The sequence below is a fragment of the Equus caballus genome, chromosome 14 (genome assembly GCF_041296265.1).
Source record: "Equus caballus isolate H_3958 breed thoroughbred chromosome 14, TB-T2T, whole genome shotgun sequence".
Taxonomy (NCBI): Eukaryota; Metazoa; Chordata; class Mammalia; order Perissodactyla; family Equidae; genus Equus; species Equus caballus.
Genome location: NC_091697.1, coordinates 101,988,628 through 102,015,119, shown reverse-complemented (window position 1 = coordinate 102,015,119; position 26,492 = coordinate 101,988,628). Strand labels below are relative to the sequence as shown.

Genomic DNA, 26,492 nt, shown 5'->3' with positions numbered 1-26,492 from the left:
CTCTGTGCGGCCAGGAACCAGGAGGCAAGAAGAGGAACCACTTCTGTCAGGGGTAATTGACCTTGATCAGCAGGAGCAGGCAGAGCTGCTGTTACATGATGGGAGCAGGGAGGAACGTCCATGGAACTCAGTTGACCCACTTGGGTGCCTCTTGGAAGGCTCTTGCCTAATTGTGACAAATGTAGTGATGTAGTAATGGAGCCTAGACACGGGTAAGATTACCAGGAATTCAGGCCCCTCAGGAAGGATGGTTTGGGAAACACCACCATGTGAGCCACTGAGGCCAGCAGAGAGTGAGGGACTTTCGAACAGTTAGTGGAGGAGAGAGACAATGAGTATCAGTTGTGGTTATGAGACCACCTGTAGCCATGGGGGCTATAGTTCATCTCTCTAAATTCCCTCTTTTAAGTTTCCCCTCAGGAAGAGAGGCCCACCAGAACCCCAGAAGAGCTGCTCCACAACTGTGCTATGAAGTGGAGCCACACGGGACACAAGGTAAACTGTGGCAGATGTGGAGATGCGCCAATCAGATCCTCCTTCAAGAAAGGACTCACTCCTCAGCTCCAGGGAGGGTGGTTAGCTGACAGTCCCCAGCTGTTTGCATCTTCAGACAGCTTCAGGTTTTCATCCTATGCTTTTCTCAGAGGGGTCCCCAGTCAACCACTGAGCAAGGCCTAACCATTTCCACTCAGTGGGGGAACTTCTTTAAGGAACAATCTTTGCTCCGGAGCTCCCTGTTGGAGTAGCCTGCCCAATCCTGCTTCTGCCCCTTTTCTTTCACAGGTGTTACCCCCATAAACTTTGGCATTCCTAACTTCTTTTCAGTGTGTGCTTCTGGAAGAATCTAACTGGAACAGATGTGTCCAAGAGGCCCCTGAATTCAAGCTGTTCCCTGCTCCCAATCCTGGGAGGTGTGACCTGACTAATCAGAACTGCTATTTTCTCATATATAAAATTAAAGACATTTCTTTCTTATCTACATTATATGATTATTGTGATGCTAAATGAATATGTGCAGGAAAATGCTATGCAATTTGAAAAGCACTATGTAAACTATTATAGTTTTTATTGAAAGGCTGAAAGAGTTAAAGCATTTCCCGGATTACCTAACCATCCTCAACAGTTAAAAAAAAAATCCAGACAGATGATCATTTTCAAGCCCTTTCAAAGCTAGTATGGTGGATGTGGTTTTTCTGTAGCTTTACTTATCCCCAGGGAGTAATTTATACACTCAAAGATCTTGCTTGACAATCAGATACAGACCTAAATAAAGAATTGTTTGGTACTATGGTAACCTGCCATGGGAATTTCGGTTTCTTTCTTTCCCTTTCTAGGATAACAATTCCTAAGACAGAGGAAATGAGAAACATTGAAACAACTCTTTTGACAAAACACTGTGGCCAGCGCATTGGGGAAAAATACTTCACACCTATATGATCACGAACCAATTTTCTCTAGCACTATTGTGATAAGACAATTTTATATCTGTGGGTAAATATTGCAATTTTAATATACATGTAAATAAAAATATTTCCTATAAACACATTCTTTTATTGTTCATTCTTAGTATTCATACTTATCTATAAAAATATTTCCTATAAACACATTCTTTATTCATACTTATCTATAATGTATTACAAAAACACAGCTAGTGATGATGTCATCACTTTTTATCAGAAAAACTTTTAGCAGTAACTTTTTAGCAGAAAAGATGGGGAATTTTTCTATAACGTGCTATTGTTTGCTTAGCTAGTGATACAGATATGCAATGCGTTTTCTCTTTCTTTCTTCCTGCCTTTCAAAAGGTGTATCTCTGATTTGCATTTGAGAGTTCACACAAGTTCAGCTGCAAGCTTTGAGAATTTGTGGTTCCACATAAAAAACTGTAAACGGGTTTAAAAACCAGTCCTGTTCCCCTTCTGCTCACTCTGCCCAAAGTGCCTTTTTTTTGGTCAAAGCAGATCTATAGGTCTAAAACGTCCAGCTGAGTGACAGGGTTAAAACTTTTACCTATTTATTCAGATGTCAGGACATTACTGAAGTAAATGTAGCTGACGATGCATGGTTAACCCATATGGTTTTGCATATATTTTAGAAATATGGATAAAAGTCAAAGAAGAAATAATTCCCATTGTACTTTACTGCGGATGCAGAATACCTGCAGTATGAACCGGACATTAACAGGACATAGAAGGGCAATAATATAAACTGCATTATGGGATTACTAGGCAATTTTAAGAATGTGTTTCATCATAGTCCAGTATGAATAGCAGAATCCTTCAGATTTACCTGATTTTTTATTTTGTATGTACATTCTGAGAACTCTATTGACTACAACTTCAAAAGGGCTCAAGCCAGTGACCTCAAAATGAGGTTCACAGACAGTACACAATGATGAAACTGAAGCAGCAAAGCGCTGATGAACCGAAATGTAAACATTCATACTATTAGGACATGACGGCATTTTCATTTAATTTTATTTTGGTGTTCTACTGGGTTGTCTTCAGACACCTTCCTTTCATACCTTAGACCGTCTCAAGGGTGTTAGGGGAGAATCCAACAGCCTCGGGGAAATCAATGAACTTGAGCACGGAGTTCGTGTTAACAGAATACTTCTTTCTGAATATGTCAGCCATCCCGACTTCCTCCCGGCGGATGGAGGCAAATTTACATCTGAGGGTACCTTTGATTTACTGGAGTTCGAAAAGGCTCAGTTCCTCCGCCTTTGTTCCTCTTTCCTTGGGTTCCCAGGCCACCTGTCCCACAGGGTACACCTGCCCCTCTCGCCGCCCTCGGAGCTGGCAGCCGGCGATCGCCGAGTGCAGCCCCGGGGAGACGACGGCGGCGCGGAAGGAAGGAAAGAGTCGGGCGCGCGGCCGCTGGAGGGCGGCGGGGTGGGGGTGGGGTTGGGGGAAGCCGAGGGGCGTGGCCGGCGCGCGCGCGCGCGCCGCCGCCGCCGCCGCGGCGTCACCAGCGTGCGGCACGTGCCCGTGTTTACGTCCCTCGTGGAGCCGCCGACGTCAGCAGGCGAATGGCAACATTGTGGCGATGCTGAGGCGCAGAGTTTAGGAGACGCGTCAGTCCGTCTGGCGGGCTCCGGGCGGCAGAGAAGAGGAGCAGAACGAGGGGCGGGGAGGTCGGCCAGGCGAGTGGCGGGGACACACACGCCGCCGGCGCCGCCCGCCGCCCGGCCCGCCGACCCCGCGCCTCCCCTCCAGGGCGCCGCAGACGCAGCCCCGCGGCCTGGCGCGGGGGGCGGCCGGGGCGGCGCGAGGCGCTGCCGCAGCGCGGGCTTGTAAACAGATCCGACCGCACGTGACCATGTGAACTACCTGCTCCGGGGACGCGTATTGTCTCTCCCGCGAGCCGCGCCACAAAGGAGCGCGGCGGCTCCGGGTGCGGAGGGCCGAGCGAGCGAGCGAGGGAGCCGGCCGGCGCGCTAAGATGGCTGAAGGCGCCCGGCGCGGGTGAGCGGGGGGCGCGGCGCAGCAGCCGGTGAGTCCTCGGCGGGCAGGGCCGGCGGCGCCTCCCCCGCGGCCTGCCCCGGAGCCACCATGTCGTTCGCGCTCGAGGAGACGCTCGAGTCGGACTGGGTGGCCGTGCGGCCCCATGTGTTCGACGAGCGCGAGAAGCACAAGTTCGTCTTCATCGTGGCCTGGAACGAGATCGAGGGCAAGTTTGCCATAACGTGCCACAACCGGACGGCCCAGAGGCAGAGGAGCGGCTCCCGGGAGCAGGCGGGGGTGCGAGGGGGCCCCGAACCCGGCGCGCCCGCGTCCGACGGGACCCGCGGGCCGGGCAGCCCGGCGGGCAAGGGCCGGCCCGAGCCCGCTGGCTCTGCGCCTCTGGGCCGGAGCCCCGGGCCCCGGAGGAGCCCGGCCTGGGCGGAGGGCGGCTCTCCGCGGAGCGCGCGCAGCCTTCGGGGGGACCCGCTGCTGCGAAGTCCGGCCGGCAGAGGGGCGGAGAGCCCACTCAGGAGCCCAGTGCGGGCCCGGTCCAGCCCGATCCGGAGGGCATCCGACGGCAGAGATGGAGCCGGGGCCGCCGCTGCCGCAGCCCCGCCGGCGCCCAGGGAGGCCCCGGCGTCCTCCGTGCGGGTGGTGAGCGCCTGCGGGGCGGTCTCCGAGGAGATCGAGGTGCTGGAGATGGTGAGGGAGGACGAGGCGGCCCCGGCGTCTCTGGCGCTCTCGAACGCGGAGCAGCCGCCGCCCGCCGCCGAGCTGGAGTCCCCGGCCGAGGAGTGCAGCTGGGCCGGGCTCTTCTCCTTCCAGGACCTGCGCGCCGTGCACCAGCAGCTGTGCTCCGTGAACTCGCAGCTGGAGCCGTGCCTGCCCTTGTTCCCCGAGGAGCCCTCGGGCATGTGGACCGTGCTGTTCGGGGGCGCCCCAGAGATGAGCGAGCAGGAGATCGACACACTGTGTTACCAGCTCCAGGTCTACCTGGGCCACGGCCTGGACACCTGCGGCTGGAAGATCCTCTCCCAGGTACTCTTCACCGAGACCGACGACCCCGAGGAGTATTACGAAAGCCTTAGCGAGCTGCGGCAGAAGGGCTACGAAGAAGTGCTTCAGCGGGCCAGGAAGCGCATCCAGGAGGTAGGAAGCTGGTCTGGGTTCCAGCCGTCGCCGTTGGTTACGTACCACGAAGGGCCGGAGCCTGGGTCTGGGCTGTGCGCGTTTGGGACGCTTGTTTACCTAGACGGGGGAAAAGGATGAAGATGGGATCCTGACCTGTCTCACCCTTCCCTCCTTTTAGTGGTAGGAAAACCGTGGCTTTCCTTAGTTGGCGCTCTGAAGGACCCCTTGATAAATCAGTAGATTTCCTGCCCCATTTATCAAATAGGTTCTGTGTAATAAGTGCTTTGTTTACTATTCAGTACATGCAGCAAGATTAAAGACGCTCAGCAAAAGGGTGTCCCGTAAATATAAGCTAGATGAGCCATTCTCTTTGCCCCTAAAGCTCTTTCCAGCAGTAAGTGCCCAGATATTAACCCTTCTTTCCTGGTGTCGTGTTCGTTTACTCAAAATAGTTTGTCTTATGGAGCAAAGTTGGTCTTTTTTTTTTTTTAATGTCGTATGTTTTTTAACAACTTAGGCAATTTTTAAATTCATTTTCCTCTGAATGATTGGCCTGTCCAAATGAAAAAGCACCAACTGACAATTGGATGCAAATGTAGGTTTAAAGGTTTTATGCACACTGTAGGAATATCTCAAGTCTTTACAGGTGGCTCATGTTTCACTCCAGTTTTAGGGAGAAGAAAGGTCCTGGGCAGGAATGTTTATTATAGTTTCATACTTTAAGAGTAAAACCCATGCAGAAGCTTTTCAAACTGTCTAATCCTTAAAATAATGGAGGAAAGGTCTGCGTAGATATACATAGGGAGCCCTACAATGTGTAAGATGTATATAATTTGAGGTCGTGCCTACTTAGCTTCTGCTGAAAGAACTTTACTGAAAGAGTATTCTAAGATATACTTAGTTTCTGGTAATGGACATTAACAGATACTTTCTCAAAACAATTTATTGTTTTTAGTTTTAGTACCAACTGAGGTTGGAGTTGGCGTGGGGAAATGGCCCCTTTTATGGTATCTGTATTTCTGACATTGTGTTGTCATCTGTTAGCCTTGCCTATGTTTATATAATACTTGAATCTTCCTATTAAGACTAAGAAGCTGGAGCTTCCTGGTTTCTTTGTAGAATATTTCGTACTTTTCTTTGCTAGGCTTGAGGAGTTAGGAAATAATTATTCCTCACTTATCCCACAGTGCTCTTACAACTTCCTGAATCCAGGTTTTCGCTCCTTTCTGTAAGTTTACTTTATGCTAAACATCACCCATTGGTAATGTGATCTTAGAGTCCCAGAGATCTGTTTTTCTATCTCTTTTTATCATCTCACTTCTGGAGTCTGTTCTGCCTTAAATTCTTTTTGGAAGGAAGTGACGGAAGTCTTAAATGGTCGCATATGTTCTCTTTAGAGTTTTGTTAACCTGTATTTCTTTTAAACTGCAAGGGGAGAGTTTGTGCTTCTTTCTCTTGATGTACAGATATATATTGTAATTTTTTTTTAACTTTCTACTTTTTATCCCTAAATGACATAGCATGTCTGGTATTTATTGATACTCATAAAAAGTAATTTTGTCTGTTTTTTTAAATTCAAATTGGGTCAAAAATGAAGGGTGCCAAAAATATAGTTACAGTTTTCTAGAAAAGAGTTTATTACGTTTACACTTTTTAGAAAGAATATCTTTTCCTAGTTAAGATTATATTACCCATATTTTATTCTCTTTAATAGAAAAATTTAAAGTTTTAAAGAGGATTTTGTGGGGCCGGCCCAGTGGCATAGTGGTTAAGTTTGTGCGCTCCGGTTTGCCAGCCTGGAGTTTGTGAGTTCAGATCTCAGGCACGGACCTACACACCTCTCATCAAGCCACGCTGCAGTGGCATCCACATACACAATAGAGGAAACTGGCACAGATGTTCGCTCAGCAACAATCTTCCTCAAGCAAAAAGAGGAAGATTGCCAACAGATGTTAGCTCAGGGCCAATCTTCCTTACCAAAAAAAAGAGAGGATTTTGTGTTTTGGAGAGCAACTCAAAGTAAATGAAATTTATTATAAATTCGTTGAACATTAAATACGTTGAGTTTTGGTGCTTTATTTAGGTGACTTGAACAGAAAATAGCTTTCAAGGACAACAAATAGTTTCAGTTATAATGCCCACCCTGTTTCTGCTGGAAGGTTATGTTGGAATTATGAGGTTCAGTGGGGCAAGCATGGTGTGATTGATTAGTGATGTCTGCCACTGGAATGGTAATGGGGGTGTATAGCACACCAGCCATGTATTGCTTTGTTCCCCAGCTGCTATCCTAATAGTTTGCAATAACTTTTTTTAGGTAAAATCTTTATAGAAGTTATGTTGTTTTTGTATTATTGATTCTGTTGAGTTTAGTAATTACATCTAATTCAGTGTTTTTTATTCCCAATTCTCAAATTGACTTAACTTGTGGAATTGGCTATAGATTTTCTTTCTTTCTTTTTTTTTTTCCTAAAGATTTTGTTTTTCCTTTTTCTCCTGAAGCCCCCCGTACATAGTTGTGTATTTTTAGTTGTGGGTCCTTCTAGTTGTGGCATGTGGGATGCCGCCTCACCATGGCCTAATGAGTGGTGCCATGTCTGTGCCCAGGATTCAAACCGGCGAAACCAAAGCAGAGCTGGTGAACTTAACCACTCCGCCATGGGGCCGGCCCCCGGCTATAGATTTTCAAGCTAAGTATTATCTGGTAAATCAAACATGTTCTTGGGTATATGTTACTTAGAAAATTTAGTCCTTTGGTCATGTTTTTCCTTCTTTAATTTCTTTGAATCTGTTTTCTGGTCCTTTTTTCTACAGCATTCTTTTCCTATCCACTTAGAGGTTTCAGCTTAAAGATCATACCTGTTTTTGTTCAAAATGATCAGTAAATTGTTGGGTTTTTTTGTTTGTTTGTTTTAAATAGAACAGACTGTATAACCAGGTTGTAAACTTCTCAAGGTCACTGGCTTTGACACTATCTTGGAATTCTCTTCTTGGCACCCCTAGTTCAGGGCCACACATCTGTGAGCACTCTTAATATTAATGGACAAAGGACACCAGAGTTGTTTTTAGTATTGCAAGAGTTTAAAGGATTTGGAAGAAGTGTCCTTTTAATGTAAACTTATGGGTAAATGAAATTTTATAAATTGATAAATGTAAATTCCTCAAGAGACCATGCTATTTAAAAACTAGGAGAAAAGTCTCTTAAAATGGTATATAACTTCCTAAATAGGAGGTCTTTGTCTGGGTTGGTGAGTTCCCTATAAATTGAGGGGAGCTATTGATGAACTTTAATGGGATACTTTAAGTAACGTGCAGAATTTTATATGCCTAGGCATAGTTGTGTTTTTGGAGAGAAAGCCTTACCTACTTTGTAAGCTTAGGGCATACCTCTGTTAGAGTTTAATTTTTGGAATACAGTTATGTTGTAATATGGGGTTATAGAAAGTACTCCTATATCCTTGTCTTGTGAAATACTGAAGAATTAGACCTTAGGTTTTCAGCTAAAAGTTTTTATTAATAATTCACAACTTTGGTCAACTGACTGGAAATAATAGTTTAGGAGGAGCTACCATTTGTACAATGCTAAAGAGAAATTATTTTTAGATGAGATAAGAATTAAAGGTTGTATACTACTTAGGGCCTTAATCTTGAGTACAAACGAAATGTGAAATTTATTACGTGATAGGTTTGTCATGGACTTTTACAAGGATTTACTGTAAGTAGTGCTATTTATACAGCAGGTACTCAATCCCTGAATGAATCAAGTGCCACCAAAGGTCTCTTGGAGAGGTTTCAGTGGTAGGCTTGGTTGTTGATTCGAGCTGAGGATCCTATTAAGGGGTGTGTATGCGTGGATGGCCCATACTGTGGGTTACCTTTGATGACCTGGACTTTGTAAACAATGGTTTCTCTATAAGGATAACTGTTCTTGAAATGATTAATTGTCCTTTAGGTAGTAAAGCTTAGCTATGATGGTAGGCTTGGTTAGGATCTGAAAATCAGTGTTCACTTTGGAATTTATTGTGTTTATAAAACTATGCTCAATTTGAACTTCTTTTCAGTTGATTTGAACTTCTTTCCAGTTGAAACCACTGTTTGAGAGCATGATGTGTTTTTAAAAGTAGCCGTGTAAGGCGTGCAGTAGACAGAGCACACCTAGTGTTTGGAGTCCAAAAGATCTGGGTTCAAATTGGACTCACCACTTCTGTGACCTGCTTAGTTATTTAACCTCTTTAAAACAGGGAAATGGGGAAAATACTTAAAGGATTATCTTCAGATTCAAGTAAGACGGTATGAAAAATAAGTGTCTGGAGGCTTATAAAGGAGGCCTCCAGGATGTGTTTTCTTATTTCATATAATGAAGGATTCTCCAGAGTTTTCAACTCAACACTTCTTTGGGGAATGTAACTAATGTTTACTGGCAATACTTAGATATTGAGCACTTCACATTACCTGTCTCCTTTCATCCTCCCCACAATCTTTTGGGATAAGTGGTGTTTTGTACCTATTTTACTGAAGCAGAAGTTGAGACTTAACGAGGTTACATGGATTTGGCCAGTGTTAAACAGCTAAGGAGTGACCAGAGTCAGATTCAAACCTAGATTTGTCTTAATCCAACTGTGTGCCTTTTCTGCCATGCCCTTTTTCCCTGAAGACGTTAGAAGGGATGACAGGCTCCACTCCTAAGAATGTGGGAGTGTCGATATTTAAACAGTCAGTTCAATGATGACTTTTAAATTAGAATAACTCATTTGTTAACATTTCAGGTTAATTGTGATAGGTATGATGTGTGGCGGAGTCCACATGTTGTGTGTTAGAAGAAACAGGTTGTCTTGGATGCAAGGATGGATTTATGTTAGGCAAGAATGTTCAATCACTGTTTCCCTTTGTATCTTAAAATGACTCAGCTATAAACAGCTCCTGACTTCTGAGGTTATTTAAGAGAAGGAGCAGGGAGCTCTAAGAAGACTGCTTACTGCCCCTCCTCCCAATTATAACTTCCCTAATTTTCTTGGAAAACTGAGATTAGTTATAAAACTCTGGAGCCCTGCTGAAACTCCAGTAGACACATTAGAGAAATGACAGTCTTTCAGGAGCTCTAGGATGCTGGTCCTTCATTGAGCCAGTGAGCCATGACCCATGACTAAGTATGAACAGTGGAAGCAGGCTTGGGAAGGACATAATGTGGTTGCAGTGGAGAGAGCTGTTCTGCCTGGCACTTCTTGACTGCAGTGACTCGAGGCATTGAAAGACAGGATGTTACATGTCAAGGACGTATGGGAGCTCTGTCCTTTTAGGACCTGGGAGATAGGTCAACAGTGCAGCTTGGTGCCTTGTCTAATCATAATATATTCCCATAAAAATAGTGCAGACTGCTATGTTACTGTGTAACACAGTTAATGAATAATGAAGCTAAGTGAATTCAGTGGGGTTTCGTCAAAGTTATGATGAAAGACTTGAAAGCTGGAAGCTGTTAAAATAATGACTTAGATACTAATCGTTTTCTTTAATCCTGTGCCCAAATAAACTTTTAGCCATTTTTCGTATCACTGAAAAAAGAGATAAGTGTAGAATAAAAGGTGAATTTATGCATCTAGGTTAGCATTTCTGTAAAGCAGAAACATGGAGACTGGTGGTGGAATGACAGCCTTTTTTTTTTTTTAAAGGTTGGCACCTGAGCTCACATCTGTTGCCAGTCTTCTTTTCTTCTTCTTCTTCTTCTCCCCAAAGCCCCCCAGTACATAGTTATATATTCTACTTGTAGGTCCTTCTGGCTTTGCTGTGTGGGACACTGCCTCAGCATGGCTTGAGCAGCAGTGCTAGGTCCGTGCCTAGGATTCGAACCAGCAAAACACTGGGCCGCTGGAGCAGAATGCGTGAACTTAACCACTCAGCCATGAGGCTGGCCTCAGGTTGACGGCCTTTTGATAACTAATTTATGTGGTAGTTTCTCTGCTGGCTGTTTAATATCACATGATGCCCAGTCCACCAGACACTGCACAGACATGAAATTGGGTGTGTTTCCTCCTTGCTAAATAAAACAAGGCCAACTTTGACAAACACTTTAGTTACGTGAGTACAAAGGTGTGTGTGTGTGTTGAAGGAGAAGGTGAGTGGGAGGTTAGGTTTGGTTTGAGCTCCCCAGATCTTCACCTGTGACTTGAATCAGTCTCTCTCTCTTCCCCATTGCTACTTTATTTGACCTTACTGACTGTAGAATATTGTTGGAAGTGGGACTTGGAAGTACAAGGTGGCCTTCCAGTGATGGTTAAATATATGTGTGCTTATTTTTTTTGTAATGGGAAGTTTCCCATGGCTCTTTTTACTCTTGAACAGGTCAGAATCAGCTCCCTCTGGATCTGCCCAGTTCCCTCAGTTATTGACAGGGGAGAAATTAAGTTGCAAGGGTAAGAGACATAGACAGTGAAGACTAAGTAATCGTTCTTGGTGCTATTTGATTTTTGTTAGAGGGAGTGAAGTTCATTTGGCTTTTCAGGCTTCCTGTAGGGGACTGTTAATACCAAGTAGCCTTACGGAGGCTGTACAGAGCCTACAGAGTATCTAGCTTACTAAAACTGCACAGGGCAAGGAAGGATTCATTCAGCAAAAAGCTAGAAAATTTCGTGAGTTTTCTTAAATGTGAGGATTGCCTTTTTATGTTTGTCATTGAATTTTAAATTATATATAGTTATGCTTTTCATACATTAGATTCTTTTCAGACTATAGTGAAGGTTTTTTAGAATAGGCTATAAGATAAAAAGTAGGCCTGATGGGCTAGGCATTTTATAGGGGAGAATGGTCTTATGGATAAAAGTGTGAAGTTCCTTTAATGATTTAGGGTTTTATTTGTAACTTTAAGGTTTGAGTGTGATTGCTTGGGGCTTGGTTTCTTCAGCTGATTACTAGTGCATTCAAGTACTGTAGGCACAGGGAGAATACAGTGGTAAACAAGGATGGCCATTTTCTTCCGGAAGAAATTTTAAATAAAACTGGTTCCTGAGGCATCCTGCTGCTGGGAATTAGTCGAGGCAGGGTGCTTTTTAAGAAGCGTCTCACTGCACGTCTTTAAGCCGTGCGTAGTGGAAAGAAAATTGATTGGACATGGCTTGGGAGAGTCGGTGGTTTTGTCCTGATTCTGATTTAGTTGTTTGACGTTAGGCTCTCATTTACCCTCTTTGGACCTTAGTTTCCCGTTTGTAAAGTGAGGGTATGGTGTCCTTTTCAAGCATCCAGGGTAGTTTACAGGCACAGTGTGCCCAGGGTTGGGACCTGAGCCCCTTGTTGCTTGTGTCCAGGTTTCGGCCTCTCTGCAGTGAGGTGACTGTTTGGATCACAGCACTTCTAATGGTGCTGGAGTTTGAAAAAGCCCTAATTCATTGTTGGGTGCGGAGGGCGTTAGGTTAGGGCAGGAGGTAACGCTTCCCCCTGCTTTTTTGTTTCCTCATCTTCAGTTTGTTCGTTATTTGTACATGAAGGGTTTTTTTTGTGCTTTCCCCTATGGTTTTTAGTATTAAAATGACTTTTCCCATCAGTTTTTGATAACTTACTGAAGTTAAACTTACAAAATGAATATTTACTTACTAAAATTATTTTTTTAAGCCTGTCTTCCTCTTCATCTTCCTCCCTAGATGAGTCTCTGTCCTCTTTACTGACACAGGGCTGGCCATGACTAGAGCCGGCTATGTGTGCAGAAGGACGTGAGGCTCCGGTTTTCAGTCATCACAATAACTAGCCTTTACTGAGTGCTTCCTGTGGGTCAGGCACTGTGGAGATCTGTACAGTCATTAGCTGGGTTATGTAGACAGGAGTTAAGAGGTAGGGTTCAAATGAGTTTGAGTCCTGGCTCCTCCATTTGATAGCTTTGTGAATTCGGGCCTACCTAATTCTCTCAGGGCTTAGCTTCCTCATCTGTAAAGTGAGGAGACTAATGCTGCTGCCTCACAGACTGATTTAAAAATAGGTTTTATGTAAAGTACTTAGAACAGTGCCATGTACCCAGTAAACACTTTATAAATGCTAACTTATTAATATTAGTATCCTTATCAACTTAAGAGGTAGAGATTTTGCAGTAAACAGGTTGAAAGAGATTGGATAAATTTGCTTAAGATAATATATCTAGTGTGTAAGAAAACCGAATTCACATCCAAGCCTGAGTGATTCCTGCTTGCTTTCTTTTTTTAAGTATGCTTTTTTTTTTTTTTTTTGGAGGGGAGCATTGGCCCAGAGCTAACATCTGTTGCCAATCTTCTTCTTTTTGCTTGGGGAAGATTGTTACTGAGCTAACATCTTCCCAGTCTTCCTCTATTTTGTATGTGGGATGCTGCCACAGCATGGCTTGATGAATGACATAGGTCCATGCCTGGGATATGAGCCCACAAACCCCAGGCCACTGAAGCAGAGTGTGTGAACTTAACCACTACGCCACTGGGCCAGCCCCACCTTCAAGTCTTTAATCCATTTTGAGTTAATTTTTGTGCATGGTGTAAGATAATGGTCTACCTTCATTCTCCTTTTGTTAATGTGTATCACATTGATTGATTTCTGCATGTCGTCTCTGCACCCGTGGTATAAATCCTACTTCATCATGGTGTATGATCCTTTTAATGTATTACTGTATTCAGCTTGCCAATATTTTGTTGAGGGTTTTTGTGTCTGTGTTCGTCAGTGATATTGGCCTGTTCCTTCTTTGTGTTGTCCTTCTCTGGCTTTGGTATTGGGGTAATGTTGGCCTCACAGAATGAGTTAGGAAGCATTCTGTCTTATTCAACTTTTTGGAATAGTTTGAGAAGGGGTAGTTATTAAATCTTCCACGAATGTTTGGTAGGATTTTCCAGAGAAGCCATCTGGTCCTGGACTTGTTTTTTGGGAGGCTTTTGATTACTGTTTTAATCTCTGTACTTGTGATCGGTCTATTCAGATTCTCTGTTCCTTCTTGATTCACTTTTGGGAGGCTATATGAGTCTAGGGATTTATCCATTTCTTCTAGGTTATCCAATTTGTTGGTGTATAGTTTTTCATAGTATTCTCTTAGAATCCATTGTAATTTCTCCTCTTTCATTTCTAATTCTATTTGAGCCTTCTCTCTTTTTTTCTTAGTCTGGCTAAATAAAGATTTGTCAATTTTATCTTCTCAAAGAACCAGTGCCTAGCTTCATTGATCCTTTCTACTGTTTTTTAAGTCTGTTTCATTTATTTCTGCTCTAATTTTTATTATTTCTCTCCTTCTGCTGACGTTGGACTTTTTTTTTAATTAAAAAAAAAATTTTTTTTGAGGAAGATTAGCCCTGAGCTGACTACTGCCAGTCCTCCTCTTTTTGCTGAGGAAGCCTGGCCCTGAGCTAACATCTGTGCCCATCTTTCTCTACTTTATTTTGCCAAGCGGTGCCATGTCCTCACCCGGGATCTGAACTGGCAAACCCTGGGCTGATTGTTCTTCTTTTTCTCGTTATGTTAGGTGTAGTTTAAGATTGCTTTTTGAGACTTTTTTCTTGTTTGTCGAAGTGGGCCTGTATTGCTATAAATTTCTCTCTTAGTACTGCTTTTGCTGCATCCCGTAGGAGTTGATATGTTGTGTTTTCATTTTCATTTTCTTCTAGGTATTTTTTTATTTCTTCTTTGACTTCTTCAGTGATCCACTGGTTGTTCAGTAGCATGTTGTTTAGTCTTCACATATTTGTGGCTTTCTCAGCTTTTTTCTAGTAGTTTATTTCTAGTTTTATAGCATTGTGGTTGGAAAAGATGCTTGATATGATTTCAGACTTCCTAAATTTATTGAGGCTTGCTTTGTTTCCCAACATATGGTCTATCCTTGAGACTGTTCCATGTGCACTTGAGAAGAATGTGTGTTCTCCTGTTTTTGGATGGAATGTTCTGTGTATATCTCTTAAGCCCATCTGGTCTAGTGTTTCATTTAAGGCCACTGTTTCCTTGTTGACTTTCTGTCTGGATGATCTATCCGTTGATGTTTCATTTAGGGTGTTCAGGTCCTCTACTATTATGTTGCTGTTGGTTTCTCTCTTTAGGTCTGTTAGTAGTTGCTTTATATACTTTGGTGCTTCTGTGTTAGGTGTGTATATATTCATAAATGTTATGTCCTCTTGCTGGAATGTCCCTTTTACCATTCTGTACTGCCTGTCTTTGTCTCTCATTTTTTTATCTTGAAGTCTGCTTTGTCTGATACAAGTACGACAACACCTGCTTTATTTTGCTTGCTGTTTGCTTGGAGTATTTTCTTCCATCCCCTCACTCTGAGACTATGTTTGTCTTTAGAGCTGAGGTATGTTTCCTGGAGGCAGCATATTGTTGGGTCTTGTTTTTTAATCCATCCAGCCACTCTCTGTCTTTTGATTGGAGAATTCAATCCATTTACATTTAGAATGATTATTGATATATGAGGGCTTAATACTGCCATTTTATCTCTTGTTTTCCAGTGGTTCTGTATTTCCATTGTTTTTCTTCCCTTGTATTTCTGACTGCCATTTCAGTTTGGCAGTTTTCTGTGATGGTTTTCTTAGTTTTCTCTTTACTTATGATTTGTGTCTCTGTTTTGATTCTTTGTCTAGTGGTTACCATGAGGTTTGTATAAAAGATCTCATAGATGAGATGGTCCATTTTCTGATAGCTTTTTACCTCCATTAGACTTAGCAGATTCCATCCCTTTTATCTTCCCCTTCTGAGTTATTGTTGTCACAAATTCTTTTCTGTGTTGTGAGATTGTTTTGAAGTGATTATAGTTATTTTTGATGCTTTCCTTCCCTTTGTCTTTTATAATTGTTGACTGACCTTTTCTGATATAGAGCTGCAATTTTCTGATTCTTTCTATTTATCTCCTGCTCAAGGTTTTGTAAACTTTTGCCTTTTTGTTACAGGTAGGACGGCTTCCTTCATCATTTCTTTTAAGGGAGGTCTAGTGGTGATTAACTCTCCCAGCTTTTCTTTATCTTGGAATGCTCTTATTTCTTCATCATATCTGAAAGATAGTTTTGCTGGATAGAATGTTCTTGGCTGAAAGTTTTTGTCTTTCAGTATTTTGAATATATCATTCCATTGTCTCCTAGCCTGTTTCTGCTGAAAGCCTGATTAGGGTTCCTTTGTAGGTTATTTTCTTCTGCCTTGCTGCCCTTAATATTTTTTCTTTGTTATTGACTTTTGACTTTTGCCAGTTTTAATATTATATTCCTTGAAGAAGGTCTTTTTGTATGGATGTAATTAGGAGTTCTCTTGGATTCCTGTACTTGTAAGTCCAATTACTTCCCAAAGCTTGGGAAGTTCTCAGCTATTATTTCTTTGATCAAGCTCTCTGCTCCTTTCTCCTCATCTTCCCCTTCTTCTCCCTCTGGAATACCTATAATCCTTATCTTGCTTGTCCTAATTGAGTTGGATGCTGCTCAGAGGATTTCTTCATTTTTAAAAAAATCTTAGTTCTTTCTCCTCCTCCACTTGAAGCATTTCTGTATTTCAATCGTCTAAATTACTAATTCTGTCCTACATAATGTCAGCTCTGCTTTTTATGGATTCTAGATTATTTTTTATTTCATGAATTGTGTTCTTCATATTGAGAATTTCTGTTTGGTTTGTTTTGAGTTTCACTCTCCTTAGTGAATTATTTCTTCTACTCATTAATTTTACTCCTGAGCTCATTGAACTGTCTTTCTGAGTTTTCTTGTAACCTGTCTCTTTATGATAACTATTTTGAATTCTTTCATTTAGATTGTAAATTTCTGTGAGTTCAAGATTGGTTTCTGGAGACTCTGAAATTGTTCGCTCAGGCCAGGCTGTCCTCACTTCCTCTTACAGTTGCACTGGCTGCTGTGTGAGGATCTGCCACCTGGCTCACTGTCACCAGGGAGGGGAAAGGGTGCACCCACCTAGTTCCACTGCCTCTTGGGGATCCAGTTCACTCACTTTCAGATGAATAGCTCCGTGGATCTCTCAGGTGTTCTTTTGTGCTGTGTGGGGAATCCTCTGCTCATTAATGTCCATTTAGTTCTAACTTAAAGGGGAGAGAGTAAGGGAACAGCTCACTCAACCACGATGCTTAGGTCACCCTCCTTAGGAAGGGTATTTAGGTATTTGCATATGCTGATTTCTTTTACAAGTCAGTTTGAGAATTTCCATTCACATTGGTTGCAAAGGAGTGGAAAATTAATGTGGTTTAAAACAATTGGGCATATCTTTGGTTATTTGTTTATTATTATAAATAACATAATATTTTATTTTCTTATTCTATAGGTCTAATATTGCATTTTGTAAGTATTCTTTTCCTAAGGAAGGTCCAGCACTTTGGTATACAGGGTTACTAGATGGTAAATGTAGATTTTGCTTCATCTTGCTCCCCAATTGTATGTGTAACTATAAGTAAGCTGGCTAGCTGAACTAGTCTCAGAATATTTACTTACTGAAATGTGAAGCCGTTATAGGAAATATGTGCCAAGCTTACTCCAGTCTTTACCAAAGAACAGCGCAGTTATTGCAAATGGTCTTTTCTGGAGATAGTCCTAAACCTGTTTTTAAACTTAATGACTTAGAAGTACAGCAGGGCTGGATGTTCTGCAATACCCTCATGGTCAAGTAGCCATCTTGGAAAGTCCAATGGAAGAATTGGTGGAGGATTGCAGCACATCACTGTTGTGCCACAGGTCAAGGTTTTTGGAGATATAATTTTTCGTAATTGTTCGTAAATTGTTGATTTTTATCGGTTTCCTACGTAATGTATGCATAGGTTGTTTCCCCAGTTAGTGTTTGATATCTATGCATGTTTGTTTGTGTTCCCCTGGGATCATTTTAAAATATTAAGTGAAGTTTTACTCTCTTTCTGACCTGTGGTCAACCCTCACCCCAGATGAGGACTAGACCTGTATTTCCGACTTCCCCTTGCACGTGGATGTCCTGTTGGTCTCCTACTCATTTCATTTATCCAGTTCACATCCTCCTGCTGCCATGCCTCACTTGGGTCTGTGGCTCTACCTGAAGCAGCCACCTTTAATATGGGTCTTTGCTGTTTCTCTGGAACTGCCTCCCTTCCTCTGTTTCCCAGAACTATTCAGTTCTTCCAAATCTGTTGTGTGTTGGTTCTAAGAAGCCATTGCTTATGACACATGATCCATTTTATGACAGGTGTTTTCAATGTGGGAAAAGAAACACTGTGTTCACATTGATTTGTAAATGCATACCAGTTGAGAAATATTAAATGTGAATTTTAGAACTGAAGAACTAAGGAATCACTCTTGTTAGTTACTGCTTTCCCATGTTGCTCCTGCACCCATCTCAGTTTCATCTCTCACTGTTTCATCCCTGGACTGGTTTTAGCTTTCTTCCAATGTCTTCCTTGCAACGTAGGCTTTCTATACCTTGCTCCAAAACTGTTTTACAGCACTACTTTGCACACCTTCATTCCCACCTCTCCAGCCTCACACGAATAACACTAAACTGAACTTCTTCCATTGCTTATTGACAGAGTCCACATTCCTGGCATTCAGAGTCATCCACATTCTGGTTATCCTGCCAGTCTTATCTCTTCTGTTCTCTGCATGAACCTTTCATTATTCTAAGCAAGACTTTTGCCCAATATTCTCTGAACTCACCATACACCTGTCTTTGCTCCATTGTACAGGACTGCAACGGCCCCCCCCCCCCCCCCCCCGCCAAGTCTTCCCTTTTGCTTGTCTAAGTTCAACCCTTCTTTCCAAGGCCAGATCAAGTGCCCCTCCTGTCAGAAATCAGAGAAATTTCTGCAGAAATTCGGAGGTCAGAGAGGCCTTTGTTACCTACAGTTCATATTGTTCAAGTGCTGCCTTGTGTTTTTCTCTTTAAGGACCCCTCTTGCCCTTTAAAATGCATTGTAAGCCCCTAAGAGACAAAGATAAATTTTGTTCATATTGTTTTCTAATACTTCAAATCCCCCAGTGCTTCTGTATATAGTAGGTGCCTAGTAGATGTTCTTTGATCCATTTAAAAGTTGGTTTCTGTAGATGACGTGTTCATGTGGCTAAAATATTGACTAAAGGTATGTGTTTCCCTAGGAGTAGAATGAAATCAGATTTACCACTTCTCTGTGAAGTAAGGAACCTGAAAAAGTCAACTTTTTAAATATCAGAATGGGTCATTACTGTCAGTAACCTTTACACTTTCTAAAATTGGACTTCAGCTTTAACAGTTGTTGACAAATAATCAATGATTAATATAGAAATAACATGAAAATGATTCAGCAGTTTTACAACACAAGAACAGAGTTGGGCAGTGTGTTTTCTGAATGTGGAAAATGTGTGTGTCCTTGGTCCGTCCTTGTCAGTTGAGAAAGCAAACCCAGTACACCTTCGGGGAGTTCCCAGGGCCACAGATCCAGTCTCATTGCTGGGATAGGCCTCTCCCATCTGAGTACCCCAATGCTAGTCCTGAGTCACACCTTTTCACCAGCAAATAATTATTTGCATGTCTTAATAATACCTTAATGATTAAGATATTATTTATAGATTTTATGTTGCTGCTTAAACATCTTCCTAATTAAAAAAAAATGAGGCACTCAGTCTTGAGTTTGACACATTAGAGTAGGGAAGAAAGTTATGAAACTATGCATAGGAGTGTATAGGTTCTAAATTTTATATCTAGAACTGTAAAAATTATGCCAAGATTTTCAAGGATTTTAGCAGTCCTATGATCCTGAAGTCAGAGAGATGACCCTAGAACTCTGACTGGCAAAATACAGGATGGAGACTCCATAATTAAGGGCAGGAAGTGTCTTCTTCCTCTCTCCTCCTCTATTTGTAATTGGTCACTGCGTTAGAAACCAGGTCGAGTAGGACTGGGGAAAGAAGTAGTGGCACAGAGTTGTTTTGCAGTCTTCTCTGTTTCAGTGATTATAGGGAGTCCTGAAAAAATATTTTTTTAAACTATTGTCGCTGACTCCTTTAAGAATCTGATAAAAGTTGTGCATCCTTGCCCCAGAGAAATTTTGCAGTAAACAGTGTTTTGTTTCAAATATCAGATAATTGAGACCTCCTAGTTGAAGAGCCTAGTTCTTGTCAGGATTAGATCGGGGAGGCAAGAAAGATATCCATTAGGGAAGTTAGAAAGAAAGGAAAGGGAGAAGTGTTGTACTTATTAGGCTAATGTACTTAATTAATGCTTTATACAATTCTTCATTTCTTTTAAGTGAATCAATAGAGCAAAATAACTTTCTAAAATTACATGTGAGGTGTGTAAGATATTGAAGCAGAGATAATTCAACTCTATTTTCTGGACCCCTTTTCCCTGCCTCTCCCTCCTCTCCTCTGCATCCTGCTGTGAGCATCTCTATATTGTGTTGATTGTACCTGAGCCCTTCTGTGATCATCCTTTGCGTGCATGTTTGTCATTCAGATCCGTCTATATTCTGATTGAGTTTGTGTCCATCAGTGAATCTTTTCAGATTTAGCAAACCTGCATTTTCCACATTTTAAATTCAAGCCTTCCCTATACATCCCAAACATCCTTAATCCTAAATAATATGACTCTGGTTTCAGTATCTTTCTCCTCTTTTTGTGGGTGCCTTATTTATAACACCTTACACATTTCACAGTTCATAACCTGCAAAAGTCTGCAGCTCAGTTTATTCTTTGGATTTCGTCAGTTTTGGTTAGCAAAATAGAAAATTAAGTTATGTTACTGTAACAGTTTAGTGATTATATTTTTACTAGTTGAATTATTATGAATTATGGGAAGTGGTTTAGACTAAAAAGTCTAATGCTTAGTAAATTGTATCTTTTGAAGTTTTAAAATGCATTTTACTTGGAGATTATTTTCAGATACTTGGATTAAAATAGATTGCCAATTGAAGCTGTAATTGGTTTTAAGATAGTCTACTGTTGGAAAAACATGAAACTTTATAACAAAGAAGACAAATTAATAAATTAGCAGTGTTAGCTGAGATGCTTTGGGCTTCTGTGCAAGAGTATTAAGTTTAGTTGCTGCATAATAGCTTTGTAAAGTGCTGTTCTGTTTGGGGATAAAAGGTATGTGGAACATGATATATAAATATGTTAATATTTGAATAGAATAACTGATTTTCTGTCTTGTCAATTGCACATGTCTGTGCAGAGTGGTATTGTGACTTAATTAATAAGTATATAATGATTTGATGTTTTGTGTTGGCAGAAAATAGTATCCAACTGTTTGGTGCATTACATTTACTTTGTGTCTCTGTAAGAAGAGCTCAAAAGAAGCCTAGTGTCTGAGGATTGTCTTACTATTGAATCGTGGCATTTGATCACTTGTAAGGACTCAGGGGAACTTTATTATTGAGAGTTGTTGCTACCCTTTTGGGTTTATTCCTCATTCTTTTATCAGTTTTGCTATTCCTCAAACTTGGTATAAAATCATTATCTTAAAGAAAGTGTTCCGTTTTCAACTGGAATAAAAGATAAAGAGCTTCTGTGAATGTAGAATTATTGCCTTTAAAACTATAAAAGGATAGTTTATAATTCATTGTAAAGACTATCATTGTTTTGTTGCTGTTACACATTCACTTTTTTCTTTTCAGTTTTCTTGTCCTGTCTTTCTCAATCTGGTTATTATGTTTCTGATGTGCTGCAGCCTGGCAGTGGTAAGCCGTGGAGGAGGCACCTTTGCCACCAGTTAGAACTGATTCTGGGACTTGAGAAGAGTGCTGTGATTAGAATTGATCATTCACAGCAGCTGCTGTTACTTTCAAAATCCTGCTTTTCAATTGTAGCTTAAAATAGATGATTCAACAATGATTTAGCTACTTATGAATAATACATGGACACAGGAAGAGAAGCATGTGTCATTTTCATATTTCTCATACTTCATCTTTTGGAAAAGTTGTATCTGTAGTTTTACATATCATGGCAAAGGGGATCATTTAATTTTCCTTTTTTGATGAATAAGCCGGAATACCTTTGGGGTGGGAAAGTGGAGAAGGAATAGAGTGAGTATAAAACCTTCCTTTAAAAAACTTCCTTTAAAAAACTTGATAGATTGTATCTTCTCCCCTCCCACTGCCATTACCCTGTCTCTGGTTCCTCTTCTCCAAGGCAATCATCCAAAAGAGTTTCTTGTGCATCTTCCAGATTCAGTCACACATGCAAAGATATATAGGCCATATATGCTCCCCACCTTTTTTTTTTTCTTGTGAGGAAGGTTGGCCCTGAGCTAACATCTGTTGCCAATCTTCCTCTTTTTGCTTGAGGAAGATTGGCCCTGAGCTAACATCTGTGCCAGTCCTCCTCTATTTTGTATGTGAGACAGTGCCACAGCATGGCTTGATGAGCAGTGTGTAGGTCCATGCCTGGGATCTGAACCTGTGAACCCTAGACCACCTAAGTGGAGTGTGCAAACCCAACCACTACACCACTGGGCTGGCCCCACTCCCCACCTTTATAGCAACTCAAATGGTAGCATACTATAAACTCTGTTACATATCTTCAGTTTTTTTCTCTTAACAGGCTGTATTTCTTTTAATGTTAAATAATATTCCATCGGATGGATTTGTTTTAATGTAGGTTTTTTTTCCTGATCTTTACTGTTGCTGTTAAAATAGCATATCTTTTCCCACATGTGCAAGTGTATGTATAGGATAAATTTCTGTGAAAAGAATTGGTGGGTCAAAGAGAATATGCATTTTGATTAAATTGCTTTCTATAGAGAAAGTGCCAGTTTACACTCCTTCAAACAAAACATTCCCCCCTTTTGTTTCTGTATCCTTTTCAACAGAAGACTGTTTTGAAAGCCTTTTTTGATCTTATCCATGAAAAGTTTTAGTTTGTAATTTACTTTTCAGTTCTCTAATGAGTGAGTCTTCATTTTCTCAGGAGTCATTTCTGTGAACCCATTTCATTCTTTACCTATTTTTTTATTGTGTTGTTTGACTACAGAAATTGCGTGTTGTGATTTTTCCTTTGTCCTTTGTTTCGTGATTTTATTTTTTATGTCTGTGTAGCCAGTTTAAAATTTTTGCAGCAGGGTTTATTAGTCTCTTGATAGTTTCTGGATTTTGGGTCGTGCTTTAAAGTCTCCCATGAAGAGAATATTTAAAGAAAAAAACAAAAACAAACCTTAACTCTTCTGACTTTTATAAAGTTGTTTGTATTTAAATTGTTCACTCAGTTGGGATTTATTTTGGTGTAAGGAATGAGATAGGGATCCAACTTATTTTTTTTCCTGATGAGGTGACATTTACCACAGTTTTTCAGTGATTCACACTTAGCGTGTAGTAAATTTTCATGTGTCTGAACTCCTTACTACTTCATTGTGCTTGATCCTGATATCAAATGTTTATAATACCTGGTAAGGCCGTTGCTCCTCTCCACATTTACTGTTCTTTATAAAATTTTTTTTTGTTATTTTATCCTTGTATTTTTCCATGTGAGTTTTAAAATTGGCCTTTTGTTATGCCGTAAAACTGTCAAGAGGCAATTACCACATGAAATTTATAACTTAATGATATTTTTATTATTAGTCTTCCATTTATTTACATCACCTTTTGGTACCTTTTAACATTTTATTCACATGGCTCTTAATAGATTTAAGTTTATTCCTATGTATTTTTCTCTTTTGGTGGTTCTTGTAAATGGAATCCCTGCTGGTTGTTTGCGTTTACCATAAAAGGGCTATTGGTTTCTGTGTATAAATTCTAACAGCTTATTGAGTTCTATTTCTGTTGCACTTTTTCTGTTTATTCTAAATTGGATTCTAAATTGCCAGTTTTTAAATTAATAGGCAGAATTCTGTCAGAAGACCCAGAATATCTTTATGATTTCTTCATTGTTTCTTTGTAGGCATAAAAGGCCAAATTATAATTTAAAAAAAAAGGAAGGTAAGCATGTCATCAGAATGAAGAGAGTTAATTTGATGATTTTAATGGCCATTGCCTTTAAACATCCAGTTTCATTGACTGGCGCATATATATACTGGAGGTAAGATGCTGGTCAGTGTTGGAGATGAGACCAGGCTGATGTCGTTCTAGACCTGTCCTTTAAAGATGATCATTCTGTGATTGGCTTTAGTAATAACAGTGGTTTTTTCTTAGAATAGCAAAAAATGCTGGATAACTGAACTGTGAGAAATGAGAATTTTGACTCAATTTTACTTTAAATAGTGCTGATTCATCTGATATAAAATAATAGTAAATGTAGTGAGAGGAGAAAATGGTTTTAGATCCAAGAAAAAAAGTTATGTACCAGAATTCTACAGATTTGGAAATTGAATACATAACTTCTATAACTTTACATAGACTTAACCTCACATTATAGTTAATATGAGTACATCAAGGTACTTAGTAAAAGCAATGCTTCTCAAACTTTGAAGTGTATACTCATCACATGGCAATCTTATTAAAATTCAGATTTGGGTTCTGTGGGTCTGGAACGGGCCCTGAGGTAAACAGGGTGCATTGACCACATACATCATTCTTTTTCCTACTCATAGATGGTTTCACTGCTTATTAGAATGCACGGCATTTACAGACTCATGTGATGCGTGCTCCCTAGTGTGCACCCCCTACTTCAGGGAGCATGATAACACACTGCCACTCCCTTCTCCTACCCAGATTTCTCATCTGCGATGCTTTAATTCATATGATTTCTCAGGTATAAATTGCTGTCCTTCAACAGTCCAGCACCTCTCATCCTTCAAGACCCAGTTCAAATCCTAGTTTTAGAACACCTTTTTCAACTGCTTTAGCCCACTCTGATTTGTCTTTTCTCTGAACTTTTACTGTCTTTTACAATCAATATTTTACTTTTATGTGTATTGGTTTGTTTCTCTAGTAAGATTGTAGACTTCTTAAAGATAAAGTCTGTGTTGGACATTTTGCAGCCTCTATATGACCTGTCCACTTGGATATCTAAAAAGCAATTTGGTGCAGAGTCTCTGAATCTGTAATCTTTGCCTCTGAAAACCTGTTTGTATTACTGTGTTCTTTGCCTCAGTGAATGCCAGAAACCTAGTGGTCATCCATAATTCCTTCTGCCCTAAAACCCAATCTTTCATCAAGTCCTGTTGATTTTATCTCCAAAGCATTTCTTGAATCTGTGCTTCTCTCCTCCAATCTAAGCTACCACCAGCTTTGATGGAGTGACCCAGGAGCCTGTGAAGTGATCTCTCTGCGTCCGCTCTGGTCCCCCATCCAAACTGTTCTCTCAGCCATAGTGTAAATCAGGGCCATTGTGGTCTGTTAGTGTCTCCCATTGTGTTCCCTCTCTCTAGTTTGTTAACCTTATTTTATCATCTTTGTGGACATACCTGTCTGTCTTTCTGACCCAATCTTTTCTTCCCACTTTGCCTAGTTTATGCATTTTATCCTTCAGAGCACAAGTCAAACAAGATTCTTTTACTTGGGAAAGTATTCCCTGATGTTTCCCTGTAACCAGAGAGGGCTTTGACTGAAAAACAAAACAGAAAACCTTTAATGATGTCGCTTTGCTTTCTCCATAAAGCAGATCCCACTTGGCCTGGTCTCTGTCCATGTCTGTAAATCATTTATGTATTATCAGTTGCTAAAGTCACTGATGTTTGAATTGATTCTTTTTGCTTTAGTCAACTTCTATTAAAACAAAACCAACAAACAAAACCAAAAACCACTAGTTAATAAAGCAGAAGAGATTGATCTGATCGCCTTACAAAGCAGTAGGGCTTAGTGGGAATGAACATGAGCGTTAATTGTTTATTATGGATTTATTTTCTAATCACTTTTTTGTTTTACTTTAAAAATAATTTAAGCACACATACAATGAAATACAAAATTATGATTTTAAATAAGTTTGTGTCATTTAAAAATTAATAGACTTTGTTTTATGTTGGTTTTAGGTTTACAGAACAGTGGAGCAGAAAATACAGAGTTCCCATTTACCCCCCTCTCCTGCCACAGTCTCCCCTCTTATTAACATCTTGTATTGAAGTGGTACATTTGGTACAATTGGTGAACCAATATTAAAACATTATCACTAAAGTCCATAGTTTACATTAGGGTTCATTCTTTGTGTTGTACAAAGTTTTGACAAATGGATAATGTCTGCATGCACCAGTACAGTATCATACAGAACAATTTCACTGCTCTCAAAATCTTGTATGCCACCCATTCATTGGAGAGTGCCACCTCTCTCCAACCCCTGCTAACCAGTGATTTTTTTTTTTACTGCCTCCATATTTAGCCTTTTTTAGAATGTCATATAGTTGGAATCATACAGTAGGTAGCCTTTTCATATTGTCTTATCACTTAGCAATATGCAACTAAGGTTCCTTCATACCATTTTTGTGGTTTGATAGCTCATTTCTTTTTTATTGCTGAATATTCCTTGTATGGATGTACCACAGTTTGTTTATCCATTTATCTATTGGAGGACAGTTTTGGCATTTATGATTAAAGCTCCGATAATATTTGTGTGCAGGTTTTTGTTTGAACATAGGTTTCAGCTCATTTGAGTAAATATTAAGGAGCATGATTGCTGAATTATATAGTAAAGGTATATTTAGTTTTGTAATAAAAATATATATGCTAACACTAATCAAAAGAAAGCTGAAGTAGCTATATTAATTCCAGACAAAGCAGACTTTGGAGCAAGGAAAATTATCCAGGATAAAGAGGAGCATTACACAGTAATAAAAGGGTTAATTCTCTAAGAAGACCTAGTAATCCTTGATGTGTACGTATGTGCCTAACAATGCAGTGTTCGAGTACATTCCCTCCAGCATGAAAAGGAGTTCCGGTTCCACATCCTTGCCATCATTTGGTTTTATCAGGTGTGTAGTGTTATCTCCTTATCGTTTTAAAATGCAGTTCCCAAATAACAATAGGATTTTGAGCATCTCATATACTTACTTGCCATCTGTATATCTTCTTTGGTGAGATCTGTTCAGATCTTTTGCCTATTTTTAAATTGGGTTGTTTTCTTAGTGAGTTTTAGGAGTTGTTTCTATATTTTG

The 26,492-nt window shown here is 40.6% G+C and overlaps 1 protein-coding gene and 1 long non-coding RNA gene across 3 annotated transcripts in view; both read left to right on the top strand.

The window, feature by feature from the left end:
- The first annotated feature begins 208 nt into the window (after positions 1–208).
- Positions 209–975, top strand: LOC111767906 (uncharacterized). Its single transcript, XR_002799841.2, has 2 exons — positions 209–495; positions 826–975. It is a non-coding gene; the product is annotated as an uncharacterized lncRNA (long non-coding RNA).
- Positions 976–3,061: 2,086 nt separating this feature from the next.
- JMY (junction mediating and regulatory protein, p53 cofactor) overlaps positions 3,062–26,492 on the top strand; it is a 104,259-nt gene continuing 80,828 nt past the window's right edge. The window contains exons 1-2 of one of the 2 annotated variants that reach the window (XM_070234630.1): positions 3,285–3,704; positions 3,857–4,595. In XM_070234630.1, the coding sequence (XP_070090731.1) occupies positions 4,146–4,595 (450 nt within the window). In that variant the 5' untranslated portion in view covers positions 3,285–3,704; positions 3,857–4,145. Of the gene's footprint in view, positions 4,596–26,492 lie in introns of both variants that reach the window. The other variant, XM_023618108.2, reaches the window with a different exon arrangement.